This window comes from Plecotus auritus, assembly GCF_963455305.1.
Source record: "Plecotus auritus genome assembly, chromosome: 6".
Classification (NCBI taxonomy): Eukaryota; Metazoa; Chordata; class Mammalia; order Chiroptera; family Vespertilionidae; genus Plecotus; species Plecotus auritus.
The window spans coordinates 152,501,643-152,516,842 of NC_137773.1; the positions used below are offsets into that span (position 1 = coordinate 152,501,643).

A 15,200-nucleotide genomic window follows, 5' to 3' on the forward strand; every position below is an offset into this window, starting at 1 on the left:
CTCTTACCTCTGAGCTGGAGGTCCATCCATGATAATATTGATCCATAAAATCTGCATGGCATTGAGAGGATTAGGAAAGTTCATTAATGTAGCCAATGAGATTAAAGTTAATGCTGCTATACTCCTGTTGGAAAAAAAGAGTCATTTAAAAAAATCTGTCAGCACAATATAGTTCTTACTAATATTAAAATAACCACTTTTTTTTTTAGCATTTAAAAATCTCATGTTATTACTGTGCTTTTAAAGGAAGCCTGTATTTCCAAGAACATTTTGAAGCCAGGAGTTAACTCTTACAATCCACAGTGTTTTAATAAAGGATTTTCAAAATATTTATGTAACAACAATAAATAGAGGAAGATTTTTAAAGCTGAGTTCAGAATAGCTGTTGCTACGTAACAGTTAAGTTTCAATACTATTTTGGTAACTGTTTTTTGTTTTTTTTACTACAGAAAAGCCCTTTACTATTTTGGAAAATGGTAACAAGAGGAAACACTAAGATTTGATATACCTTAGTTATTTCAGAAGCTATTAATTAAACCACAAAAATTTCTATACTTTGATGGTGACATAGACACCTAAATATCACATTAAGAACCTATTTAGAGCCCTAGATGGTTTGGCTCAGTGGATAGAGCATCGGTCTGCGGACTAAAGCGTCCCATGTTCAGTTCTGGTCAAGGGCACATGCTGGTTCTGTGGGCTTGATGCGCAGTGGGGGGGGCATTCAGGAGGTAGCCTATCAATGATACTCTCTCATCATTGATGTCTCTCTCTCTCCCTCCCTCTTCCTTCCTCTCTGAAATCAATAAAAATGTATTTTAAAACAAGAACCTATTAGACATGCCATTTTTAATTTTTTAATTAAACAATCCTCAGGAAGATAGCCCAGAAAGCCTCTAGGCATTCTGCTTAAATCATACTTTTCATTTAATCTATCTATATATATATATATATAAAACCCTAATATGCAAATAGACCAAACGGCAGACAACCGAACAACCAGTCACTATGACATGCACTGACCACCAGGGACACACACTCAACATGGCGGGCATCGGCCACGGCAGGATGGTGGAGCAGGTGAGTGAGGGCGTCAGACCAAGGTGGGGCACCGGTCGCTGTCATCGGAGCGAGCCTTTGGTGGTTACTGAAAATTCTTTGTTCCCGCGTGCCGCGGTCCTGCCCTGCTGCCAGTGCTGGCCCCGCTCGCACCTGCTGTTGGTGCCTTAGCCGCTGCTCACACCCACCGCCGGCACCTGGCGCCAGCCCTGATCGCTTGGTGCTGGCAGTGGGTGTGAGTGGTGGCTGCCAGCCCCAATCGCCCCTCAGGGCTTCTCCACCTCCCCCTATTCCTGAGGGCCGTTCAGGGCCAGCAGCTGCTTCTCACACCCGCTGCCGGCGCCCGAACTGCCGCTCACACCCACTGCCAGCATTGACCCCGATCACTCGGTGCCATCAGCGGGTGCGAGCAGTGGCTGCCAGCCCTGATCACCCCTGAGGGCTTCTCCACCTCCCCCTGCTCCTGAGGGGCAATCGGGGTAGCAGCCACTGCTTGCACCCACTGCTGGCGGCAGCCCCAATCTCTCTGTGCCATCAGCGGGTGCAAGCGGGGCCGGCGCCATCAGCGCGTGAGAGCAGTGGTGGCAGGAGCAGGGCTGCTGGCAGACAGGGGTGCGGAGGATGGGCTGAGACCCACCCCCGTATGCACTGTAGCCTTTAGGCCCACAGTTCATTTCAAAGTGCACAAATTCATGCACTGGGCCCCTAGTTTATCTATAAGACTCATGGTGACAAACATCTTACAAACTTACGTGCTCAGTTGGAATCTAACAAAATTTTTAATGTTATTATAAATCCCTTTACCCTCTTCAATTGCAGACCTGAAATTAAAAAAAAAAAAAATTGACAAACTATTACCACACAAAAACTAAAATATCTATAGTAAAAACACTAATTTGAAAACAATTTTCCAATTGATATAACACATACATTGCTAAAAGAATCTATTATTTTTCTCTACATAATTAAGATTAGAAAAATATGGAAACATTAATCTAACAATACTTAAAGCCTTCTAATAAGCCCTACCTAAACTGGTTTCATTTTACAATATTAAAATTCCTATTCTTAAAAATATATATTGCAACGTTAAAATCCCATATTATCTTTCTACACAAGACAATACCACACACTTACGCTAAAACAATAATCTTCTTTACCCACATTTATTTTTCTTAAAGGTTCAAGATGCATAAAAGGTAAGAGGTTAAATTAATGTATGTCAGTAAATAAACAGCAATGAGTTATATAAGATTATAGAATTTAAGCTATCTTTTGCTCCTATATATAATTAGATACATGTAGGAGCAGAATTATATAAAGAATATGGTATACAAAGATTCATGTAAATTATCTAATTCATTTGTTTGAATGTAGGAAAATATGTGTTTTGTAAACAATTTCCCCTTACTTCCAAAATTGTTAAACAATTCTAAGATGGAAAGAAAAAATTCTTATGTCCTCATAAGAGCTTGGCAATTCTAAGTCCAGAGCTCCCACATGCTTCACTTTAGGCCACAATCCTATATAATAAAAGCTTAATATGCAAATCGACCAAACGGCTGAAAGACCGGTGGAACAACAAGTTGCTATGGCACGCACTGACCACCAGGGGGCAGACACTCAACGCAGGAGCTGCCTGCCCCCAGCCCACAGACCCCAGGCCATCCAAGGCGGGTGAAGGCGGGTCCCCTGATCATCCCACTGGTCGCCCCGCATAGGGAGGCGACCAGCGGCGGTGGTGGCGGGGGGGTGGGACTGGCGAGCAGGTGGCACCATGCCGGCCAAGGCGGGTGCCAGCAGGGGCCCCCCCGATCACCCCGCCAGTCACCCCACAGATCGGCTCTGATTGCTTGCCAGGCCTAGGGACCCTATCCGTGCACGAAATTCGTGCACTGGGCCTCTAGTGGGTTAATAAAGCACCAGGGGCATATAAGTAGCATATATCACTGAAATGAGTAAGACTCAGGTTGGCAGATAGATGATTACCAAAAAACAGGATTCAGGTGACTCCAATCTGAACAATGAAACTGAAGCCACCAGGTATTACATAAGAATCTTAAATCAATTAGAAACTGTGGCTGAAACAACAAAGTTACTCTAACTTAATAAACTGTATCACTGACAACATGAACAATTACTGATAAAAGGAAATAGGTATGGATGAAAACTTGATTATTTTTAATATTCATTATACAGCCATGCACATGCATATTTCTGATAGCCTGAATTTAACTAGAATAAAAGCCCCATAAGGTTCACTGTTGTGCCACTACACTTACAGCCAGAAAAATGTGACACTTAGTAAATATTTCTTAAATGAATGGCCCTGCCATTTATTGTCCTTTCCATTCCATACAAAATAATTATCTCCAAAACGACACACTACACCATAAAATAAGATTAACTGACCTACTAAAATAGTTTAATTCATCCAATGTATAAGTATTGCTAATTCTTTTCCACCTGAATTGTCTGGGGGTGAAGTGCAGGAAAGGATGGGAGAAGAGTCTCTCTGATGCAAATCAGAAGATACGGAAACGAAAACTTACATTATGGTTTGGAAATCATCATCCACCAGGATCATGTCGGCTGCCTCTTTGCAAACATCTGTACCAGTCTGACCCATTGCGATTCCAATGTCTGCAGCCTTCAGAGCAACTGCATCATTTACTCCATCTCCTGTCATGGCTACAACCGACCCATTCTTCTGTAGAGACTACAGTGGGGAAGGGAGAAGGGAGGGAGGAATTCTGATTAAAATGTTGCTTCTACAGAGATAAAGTGATAAACAAATCCTCTCTATTTTTTCACATGATTAAGATTGGAAATAATATAGACTATCAATTTTTCAATGAATTTCAATATATTTAGGTCTTAAGATAAAACTTTAAAAAGTTTCTATTAGGCCCTGGCAGGTGTTGCTCAATGGTTGGAGCATCAGCTGGCGCACCCAGGGGTTACAGGTTGATTACTGGTCAAGGTCAAGTACCTGGGTTGCAGGTTTGATCCTGGCCTGTTTGGGCACATGTGGAAGGCAACCAGTTTCTCTCCCATCCATGTTCCCTGCCCAACCCCCATCCCATTCTCTCTGAAAATCAATAGAAAAAAATCTTTGGGTGAGGATTAACAACAAAAAAGGTTTGTGAGAATAAAGAGCAGAGTGCTTCACACACTCCTGTTTAAAAAAATTTTTTTCTATTAATATTCCCACTGTGTAAGAACTGTATATCTAAAGTCTGATCTACAGCCAATTACACAGTGGTTCTTAAGGACAATTTTTCCTTCCAGGGAACATCTGGCAATGTCTGCAGACATTTTTTACTGTCATGATTTGGAGGATGCTACTGACACCTAGAGGGTCGGGGTCAGGGATGCTGGTAAACATCCTACAATACACAGGACAGCCCCTCACAACAAAGAATCATACAGTCCAAAACATCAATAGTGCTAAGGCTAAGAAACCCTGAACTAATACAATAGAAGGCTACAGTGATTAATAATTTAAGTCCATGCCCTAGCCGGTTTGACTCAGTGGATAGAGCATCAGCCTCCAGACTGAAGGGTCAAAGGTTCGATTCTGGTCAAGGGCACATGCTAGGGTTTCGGGCTGGATCCCTAGTAAGGGGTGTGCAGGAGGCAGCCAATCAATGATTCTCTCTCATCATTGATGTTTCTATCTCTCCCTCTCCCTTCCTCTCTGAAATCAATAAAAACATATTTAAAATCTCTATATATAAAAACCAAGCGAATGGAACAACCGAACGACCAATCACTATGATGTGCACTGCGGTGGCCAACTGGCCCATATGGGGCCCTGATCGGCCTCCTCCAACCTCCTGCAGCCCCTCCTCCTGGCTGGCCCTGTCCCCAGTTGACCCCCCACCCCGATCGGGGGCAGGGCTGGCCGGCCAACCTCCCACATTACCTCCCACCAGCCAGCAGGCCCCTATCACCTGATCAGGGCCTGTCGGCCAACCTCCCAGTCTCTCACCCTGGCGAGCAGGGCCCAATCACCCAATCGGGGCCAGGCGCCGGGCTGGGACAGGGAACCGGCGGTGGGTGGCAGCAGATGCAGGTGGTCAGAGAAGGAGGAGGGGGGGAGGTGGGAAACTGCATGGTGGCAGCACATGGGTGGCAAGGGAAGGAGGAGGTGGGGAGGTAGAGAGCCTGATTGGCCCGATTGCCGGGCAGGCCTAGGGAACCCACCCATGCACAAATTTTGTGCACCGGGCCTCTAGTAAATCCTATATAATAAAAGGCTAATATGCAAATCGACTAAATGGCAGAACAACCAGTCGCTATGACACGCACTGACCACCAGGGGGCAGACGCTCAATGCAGGAGCTGCCCCCTGGTGGTCAGTGCTCTCCCACAGGGGAGCGCCGCTCAGCCAGAAGCCGGGCTTACGGCTGGCAAGCGCAGTGGCAGTGTTTGGAGCCTCCCCCATGAGGACATCCTCCAAGGGCTCCCGGACTGTGAGAGAGTGCAGGCTGGGCTGAGGGACCCCCTCACCCCCAGTGCATGAATTTCGTGCACCGAGCCTCTAGTAAATAAATAAGTAACTTAAGTCCATTAACTAATGGCTACTATGTCAGTTGCTTTGTATATATTGGTCTAATTAATATATATAACTATTATCTTTTAAATACTTATACTCACAACATTTTCCTTTTTAAAATTTATTGATTGGTTGATTTGAGAGAGAGAGAGAGAGAGAGAGAGAGAAACGTCCGGAAACCCTGGCATATTGGGATGATGTTCTAATCAACTGAGCTATCAGCCAGGGCTAACATATTTTTCCTAATGTATTTATTCAGTTTCTAAGTAATTATTGTTATTCACACTAGGATGATTTGACTATGGATTTCTATCAGAACAGACTTCTACATTGTTCAATTGCTTAAAGTTAGTTTGCAGACATCTCATTCAGGTTTTCTTGTACATCTTCCTTTGCTAACTAAATTCCATTTCAGGTTCTAAAAGAAAAAATCACCTGTTTTGCTTCTTAGTACTTCTGACTTTAATGTTTTATCAAATACTCCTAGTAAGGCAAAAATAATTTAAGACAAGAAGTAGCATTTTGGATATAAAACTTAAACAATTGGATTCTTAGAGACCCACCTTAATAATTTTCATCTTGTGCCTTGCACTAGCTCTGTAAAATACTGCAACCTGTGAAATTATAAGAAACATTAAAAATCTTTAGTGTTAAGAAACACCAGAATAACTCATATGCTTCTAATTAACCATGATTTTAAAAAATCAATTTAAACTGTATTTAATTTGCCACAGAGATCAAACATAATATGCCAGATGTTTGTTATGACACTAATTTGACATACTCATTTCAAAATTTACCAAAGATACCACAGGAAATACACAATCTCTGGAGAGAAAACAGCCTTAGTCTTGAAATGTTTCAGAGATAAAGAAAGGGAAAACTCTCTTCTATCTTTCCTCATAACACCAGCATACAACTAGAATGGCCTCTTCCCCTGTTCTCTCTTCAGGATAGATAAAGAATAGCTACTTCTTGTCTATAAAGCCCTCCACCCCCTTTTTTTAGATGTCAAGTGTCTACTCATTCTCTTTTATTCGGGCTAATTCATGAGGATTTCTTCCACTATATCTCTAACTACTTACATGATCTTATCTCTCCAAACCATATATTTAATCCTTTTTTCTGACCCCATCTCCTGTCTTCTGAAACCCTTTTACCAGGCCCCAAAGTCAGTCATCAGTCATCGACAAAATCCCCTATATCCTTCCCTTTTCCACATTGCTCTAACCTAATTTTTCCATAAAATATGGGCCATCCATATAGTCCTCTCAAATAGTACAACCAGGAGATCCTGGATAGGGGTAGGTGTCCTCCATTCTCCCTTCTTTATTCATAAAGCCTGTTTTGAAGTTCACATGAGACTATACTTCCCTCTAACTACAAGCATTCACCGCTCCAGAGAGGTCACTCCCGGTTTCACAAAGACTTTAACTTCTGCCTTACTGTCTCTTTCTTCAACAAAACTTCCCAATCCTGGTGATTTTAATATCCACATACCACACCATTCTCTTTCCTACTCTCCTAGAGAATTGATTCATACTAGTTTCCTCTCCTCATACTTCCAACTGATCCTTTTCTCCAACCTCACTTTCAGCTGAAAACCTTATTTCCTACTTCAAAGAAAAAATCAGATGAGAATTTCCCAAATTCCCACCATCCAGTATCCTGTCTCCAGGCAACATCCTTTCTTTCACTGCTTTTACTAATGCAAAGCTGAAGACTCCCTTGGTGGTTTGCATGTGGCACATAACACAGAGTAAAATTTGTTCTTAAAGCACCAGGATGAGCAGGTTAATCTTTTTAGTTGAGTAAAAATACTGAAATTTAATGAACATAAAATTATGGCCTAAAGAAATAAGATATTAAAACACTTATAAATTAGTAAAAATTAAACTATACCACAATATCAAAGAAATAAAATTAGACTTGAGGGTAAGTGAATTTCATCTATTAACAATGTTTTCACATTTATGTCTGTTTCTCTACCTAGAAAAAGGGAATATACTGATTAAAGGCAAGCACCCAATAAAATCACTGTAGTTTGGGAGCAGGAGGGGAGACGATGGGATGAAGACAACAGTATATGGTAAAACGACAGTGGGAAAGAAGTAGAACTTTGTAAGAAAAGGAGAATGTTCAGGGAATAATGTGGGAGGAAAAGATAAAAATCATTAAAGGGAAGGGGAAAAGGCTATGCATTTTTAGAAGCAACTTGCAGGAGGATTTTTCTCTTTTCATGGGTCCTTATTTTCAGTGTCTTATTTCTGGTCAGTACTCAACTGTTCTTTTGATCAACATTAACAGACAAGGTGTACTAGAGAAAGAAAATTATGAAAAGCAGAAAGTAGGAAAATATTAAAAGATGTTAATTTAAAATAACCTGCCAAAGGTCCCCAAATCTTCCAAGACTAAAAAAAAGGTACCTGTTGCATTGAAAAAGAAACACCACAGGTAACTAAAATAAGTATTTACAACCAACCAAAAATTAAAAAGCACACAAATTAGGAGTACATTACAGGGATTTGGTTAACAGGCTTGATAGAAATACGAATGCAGGTACTGCTATAAAAAAAAGAGAGAGAGAGAGAGGATATCCACTTTTATCACTAGGAACTGTAGAACATACTGGAAGAAATCATAAACAAAAAGCAATGAGAGCTACCAGATGGATTTTATAAATAATTAAGCAAAATTCAGTTTCTACACTACCTTTTTTTGTTTTGTTAATTCTCATTGGAGGATATTTTTCCATTGATTTTTACAGTGGAAAGGAGGGGGAGAGACAGAGAGAGAAACAATGATGTGAGAGAGATACAGCGATTGGTTGCCTCCCACACACACCCAACCAGGGCCGGGAATCAAGCCTGCAACCAAGGTACATGCCCTTGACTGAAATGGAACCCAGGACCCTTTAGTTCTCAGGCCGAGGCTACCGGTTAGGGTTCTAGACTACCTTTTAATTGACTCTATGTTAACAGGACAGCGCATTGCTAAGAGATTTGAAACGTGATTAAATTATTCAAAGAGAAAACTGAAAAGCATTTTAATGAGGAAGAGAATTAATATGATTTAGTACATGTGGGAAAATCTCAGTGAGCTGCCAATTTAGAAGAAAAGTTTTGTTTTTAACACTAATGAAAGAAAAGCTAATCAAACCGATCTGAAGTAAAAACATAAGACCAAGAACAAATGTTGGCTGTAACAGCATTACATAACACAAGTAGAAAAAAAAAAAAAAGATATTGGGTTGAGGGATGGGGACATGGAGCCCAGCTAAACTCAAAGGACTAAAAAAGTTCATTAATAGTATTTGGAGAAAAGACTTAGGTTCTCAAAAGACATGAAATACCTACAAGAAAGTCTTGGTATCTATGAAATTATTCTTTGGAGTAGGATGACTTTAAGCAAGTAAATGAAAGAGTTTCTCACAAGGCTCATGTTTTTTGTTGTTATTGTTAAATTTCTTTGGAACAGCAACAGGGTATCTGCCATAATTAATTAATGCACAAAACTCTATTTGGAAAAGACCAATGATGTAATTTCTCCAGGCTGATGATGTAAATTGTAATTTGCTTCTTCCTTCTCTAACTATGTTTAGGTTGGTTATCAGAGCCAGAGAGTGAACTGAAGAAAGCAAATAAAATTTTAATTTGTCAAGTTTCACTACCTGTTAGCATTTCAGGGAAAAAAAATGGAAGAAAGAGTTGAGCAAAGGTCAAATGGGAAGTATATTTAATTAACTGCATATTTGACATATATTTTCTAATGTGCACTCTTGTCCCAATACTTCCGAAGAACCTAATAGAAAATTTATTCTTTCAGAAACAAATGTCAAAAAGAAACCATCAGTATAGCACACAAAAAAAGTCTTGTTCAAATATGGAAACACCTTCTCCACCCCACTGAACCTAAAACAAAGCAAACATCCACACTTATTCCCATATGCTCTGAAAACAGCATTCTGAGTGTCTAGAGACTGAAAAAAAGAAAAAGAAAATATGAATGACCAAAATAGTGCATTTCTAGTAGTGACTACATCCAAAATCTAACCACAAGTGAGGCTGGAAGTCTAGGGACTTAAAACTATTGTATGAAATGCAGTTTGTGGAAAAGAAACTAAAATCTTTTCAGAGGGCAATTCATTGATAATGTATTAAGAGCTTTACAAATGGTCTAATCATTTCACATGGAAAAATTTATTCTACAGAAACAAGCAGAGTTGGTGTCCTAGCCAGTTTGGCTCAGTGGATAGAGCGTCGGCCTGCAGACTCAAGGATCCCAGGTTTGATTCCGGTCAAGGGCATGTACCTTGGTTTTGGGCACATCCCCAGTAGGGGGTATGCAGGAGGCAGCTGATTGATGTTTCTCTCTCATCGATGTTTCTAACTCTCTCTCCCTCTCCCTTCCTCTCTGTAAAAAAATCAATATATTAAAAAAAAATAATAACCAGAGTTGGACACAAAGTCTTATGTATAATAATGTTTAATGATTCAGTAAGCAAGAGATAATGAACTCTGGATTCACATGGACCTGGGCTCATGTCCCAATGCCAGTGCCACCACTCACCAGCTCTAAGACTTCAGTTAAGTCCCAAGTTCTCTGGGCCTCATTTTCTCATCAGTAAACACAGAACTGCCTATCCTAATACATAAAAACCCAGCGTCCTTAACAACCGAACGGATGACTGGTCCATCCCCTGGCCCTCAGGCTCCATTGATCAGGGGATGGCTAACGGGGGAATTGGGGTCTCTCAGGCTCCAATGAATCTGTGGCAGCTGCAACTGGTGAGCAGGCGGAAGGCAGACTGCTTGGTCTCTCCTCCGGCCCGCAGCCTCCCATTGATCAGGCGATGGTTAACAGGCAACCAGAGTGAGTGGCGAGGGGACTGGCAAGCAGCTGGAAGGCAGGCCTCTTGGTCCCTCCTCCTGGCCCTTAGATTCCAATCAATCGGTGGCAGAGGCGGGGCGGAACTGGGGACTGGCTTCCTTAGTAGTCCTGTAGGTTTCATCTCCAGAGGACAGGCCAGGCACCAATGGACCAGCGCCTCTGGCCCCGATCCCGACAGCGCTGCCAGCCTCCTGGAACTCGGCCTCGGGCACTGCGGCCGCTTCCCCATCCCTAGACACTCCACAAGGAAGAAAGGATAGCTCCAGCAGCGCCAGGGGTGACCAGCAGTGACTGACTGCTCTCCCTGTGCTTCCTCCAGGTCACTCAAGCCAGCCCCTGCCCGCCCCGCTCCAGATGAAGTGTAATCACTGCACATGGAAGGAATGTAGTGAAAAAACAAAAACCGATGACCAAGAGAATGCCGCAGTCAACATCCGGAGTCCGGCTCAGGAGAACGGAGAGAAGGGAGAATTCCATAAGTTGGACGATGCCGATATTTCTGAGTGACTGCCTGGCGTGTGACAGTTGTGTTACCGCAGAGGAAGGAGTTCAAGTTTCTCAGCAGAACACCTAGGGACTTCCATGTTCTGAACCTTAATAAGAAATGTGATACCTCACAGCACAAGGTGCTGGCAGTGTCTATGTGTCCTTAGCCTCTGCCTTATTTTGCTGCTAGATTCAGCCAGTGTCACTGATGCATCCAGAAGGCTCTGCAGCTTTCTCAAAAGCTTTGGGGTGCACTGTCTTTGACATGAAGATAGCTGTGGACTTCAGCATCCCGGAGAGTCAGAAGGAATTTGTGCGTCAGTACTGCCAGCACCGTGAGGAAGAGCCCCGGCTCCCCATGCTGACCTCTGCCTGCCCTGGCTGGGACCGATATGCAGAGCATGTGCTGGGTCACCCCATCACCCCCACCTCTGCATGGCCAAGTCTCCCCAGCAGATCAAGGGCTCTCTGGTGAAGGGTTACTTCACCAGACCGCAGAACCTGTCCCCAGACAAGATTTTCCATGTAATTGTGGCCCTGTGTTATGACAAAAAACTGGAGGCCCTTTGAGAAGATATTCCCACAGCTTTACATAGTTCCCAGGGTGCTGACTGCGTGTTAACATCATGTGAAATTGTCCAGATAATGGAGCAAAGTGACCTCGCCTTGAATGACGCCACCATGGACACTCTGTTTGGAGACATGAAGAAGGAGGTGAGGCTCCACGAGGGTGCCAGCTCTGATGGGTACCTGGCACACATCTTCAGGCACATGGCCAAGGAGCTGTTCAACGAGGACGTGGGAGTGCTCACCTACTGCACCCTGAGGAACAAAGACTTCCAGGAGGTCACCCTTGAAAGGGACGGAGAGGTTCTGCTATGCTTTGAGGCTGCTTACGGCTTTCAGAACATCCAGAAGTGGTCCTGAAGCTGTAAAGGGGCAAGTTCCCCTGCCACTTTGTGGAGGTCCTGGCCTGCGCCAGGCATGCCTAAGCAGCAGGGGACAGGCCCAGACGGATGATGGGTGTGCAGACAGGGCACTGCTGTGGCAGATGGAAGGCATCTACGCTGCCATCCCGGTGTGGCCCCGGGAGACCAGCGCCCATGTGCAGGAGCTGTACCAGGAGTGGCTGGGGGTGGGCACGACTCCCCCTGGGCCCAAGCAGCCCTGCACACCACCTAGCAGGGCCCAAGGCAGCCTGCCAGGACATCAAGTGGTAAAGGTCCAGCAGACGCCCGGCCTGCAGGCCGCCTGAAGAGGGGTGTCAGACACGTGAAGGAAAGGCTTAACATCTCTGTCATCATTTTTGTTTTCAGAATTACCTGCTCCCCATTTGTCAGCTTCCTCCCTCTGAGGGGCGCTGTCACCGTCACATGGGTGCAACTGGAATATTGTATCTCGAGAGGATTGCCCCAAAGTACATATCCTTTTACCCGATGATAAAAAAATCCCAAAGAACAAGAATGGAGACAGACTACTGTCCTTTAGCCTTAAAAAAAAAAACCCTGGAAGTGTCCTGCAAAGAGCTGACACTTGGTTCTGTCCACGCGCCTCAAAGATATTGCATGAGGAAATGGCCCGGTTTGGCCCTGAGTTTACCCACTTATTTTACTCCTGAAGGTGTCTTTGCCACAATGTGAATAAACTGCCACTTTTCGGAATAGGGGCTCATATGAAAGTCTGCATTCCCAACTTTTCTTAAAACAGATCTCTGTTCTGCAGCTGTGGCCACCATCCTGAGATCAGATCCTGTCGACCAGGTCATCGCTGGAAATCAGGGGACACTGGAGTGGAGGCCACCTCCCCCCGTGCCCTTTTACATTCAGGGATTGAGCTGAACTCACTTTGGGGGAGGCCTGGCAAGGGTGACAGATGGAAGGATGGAGAATGGAGAGGCGGACACCCTGCTCGGTCCCTCCCTGGGTGGGGTCAGGCAGATGAAGGCCAGCCAGCCTGCCCCACAGTTGGGTGAGATAGCATCCTCTGTGTCCACCTCTCACCCCGTGGGCCCAGCCACTTCCCTCAGCTCCGGGCAGCCCTCTGCATTCCAGACAGTGCACTCTGCCCTCACAGGCTGCTCGACCTAAGTGAGAAGGAAGAGAGCAGTTGGCCCACAGACAACTACACAGAAAGATAGGGCTCACGGCTGGTGAGCGTAGTGGAGGTGGCGGGAGCCTCTCCTGCCTCCACGGCAGTGCTAAGGAGCAGCGAGCTGAGTGGTAAGGAGCAGTGAGCAGGCAGGCGGTAAGGAGTGAGGGGTCCTGGACTTTGAGAGCGATTTCCAACTGTCGGCTTAGGCCCGTTCCACCGGCAGGCAGACATTCCTGAGGGGTCCTGAACTGCGAGAGGGTGCAGGCTGGGCTGAGGAGACCCTCACCCCCAGTGCACGAATTTCGTGTACCGGGCCTCTAATCTTTTATAAGGTGGCTATCAGGAGTAAATAAACAATATATGTAATATAAGCATTGCCTGGCACATGGTAAATGGCTGCTATTGTTATTATCCTTCTTAAAGTACTATTTACAGTAACAAAAAATGGGAGCTCAAATTTCAACAAGAAAATGGTTGAAATTCCTATAATTGCTGTGTGTTTATGCACACACCAGTATACCCAAGTAAAACACCATGCAACCATTAAAAGGGTGTTTTACAATAATATTGAAGATTTCTGGAATGCTGAAGTTCTGTTAAATGAATGTTCAGGTTTATAACACTATAAAGTACCAACCAGGCTTTGTTAAACACACTTAAAAAACACAGGTTTTGTCAAACACATTTAAAAAAGAAACAGGGGTTAACTCATTTTATTATCTTGGATGCTCAGAGGGTGCATAACTTCTGAGTATCTATATTATATTGCAGATACAGGCAGATTGCATGCAGGTCTTTTCTAGATTTTCTAGTTTTCCACAATGTTACTAATAAATAAGTTTTCTAATAAAAAAGTTACCAAAAGACAAGTTGTAAGTTAAGATGTGAAAGTAATTTAAGAAAAATCAGTGTTCTAAATATATAACTTGCAATTGTGAGTGTAACATAAGTGAAGTAAAAGAGGAGGTAGCACATTTTATTATTGTCAATGGATAGCTAGATGTCTAATAAAATAAATGCCAGATGATAAGCACTTAAAGGACATACACATATATGTACATAAACAGAAAAGTAATAATGAGAACAAGAAATTAGACTGTCAACAACTTGGATGCAAAAATGCACCCTATCTTTTATGGGGCTCTTCCTCTGAGATTTGTGTACCCACAAATCAGGCTTTGTAAAGCCCCCACAAAGCATCCCAACATAATAAGTTAATCCCACACCAGAGAACTTGGTTGTAAAGAAATTACTGTTATGGAACAAGAGATAACTTTTTTCCCTATTAATAATTTGTTAGAAAAGCATTATAATCAAAGGTAAAAAGGCATTCCAATGAAGAAAGGACAATATTTTCAACAAATAGTGCTGGAACAAATAAACATCCATATGCAAAAAAAGTGAACCATCACCCATTTCTCACAACACAGACATAAGTTAATTCAGAATGCATCACAGACCTTAATGAAGACCTAACAAATATAAGACTTCTAGAAGTAAAGACAGGTAAAAAAAATCTTTGTGATGTGGAATTAGGCAAAGAGTTTTTGATAAGGCATCAAAAGAAGACTCATAAAAGAAAAAAAATGATAAGCTGGACTTCATTAAAATTTAAAACTTCTGCTCTTTGACAAAGTTAAGAGAATAAAAAGATAAGCCACAGACTGGGAGAAAATATTTCAAATCAAATATCTGATAAAGGACACTCAGAATTCAGAAGGAACACATACACAAGGGCAAACACTTCACTAAAGAAGATATATGTTTCCAAAGTGTTGAGTTCAGTTCAGGGCAACTTCCTTGTTCTGTTAATTAAACTTTGGAACATTGAAACACAGGCCAGGGGAGATGACCAGATAGAAAACATTGTTCTATTCACTTACCTCCCAGCCTACAAACAAACAACAAAAAAAAGATATATGAATGGCAGGAAAAGCACATGAAAAGATATTCAAGCCCTGGCCGGTTTGGTTCAGTGGATAGAGCGTTGACCTGTGGACTGAAGGATCCTGGGTTCAATTCCAGTCAAGGGCATGCACCTTGGTTGCAGGCTTGATCCCCGGCCCCAGTCAAGGCACGTGCAGGGAGGCAACCAATTGTTGTGTCTCTCTCA

At 43.1% G+C, this 15,200-nt stretch overlaps 1 protein-coding gene across 5 annotated transcripts in view; it reads right to left on the minus strand.

The window, feature by feature from the left end:
• Positions 1–15,200, minus strand: part of ATP2C1 (ATPase secretory pathway Ca2+ transporting 1) — a 136,406-nt gene that overhangs the window by 19,761 nt on the left and 101,445 nt on the right. For all 5 annotated transcript variants that reach the window (XM_080674601.1, XM_080674604.1, XM_080674603.1 and 2 more), the window contains 4 exons: positions 6,184–6,234; positions 3,612–3,778; positions 1,812–1,880; positions 8–124 (listed from right to left, as the gene is read on the minus strand). In XM_080674601.1, the coding sequence (XP_080530727.1) occupies positions 8–124; positions 1,812–1,880; positions 3,612–3,778; positions 6,184–6,234 (404 nt within the window). The remainder of the gene's footprint in view (positions 1–7; positions 125–1,811; positions 1,881–3,611; positions 3,779–6,183; positions 6,235–15,200) is intronic.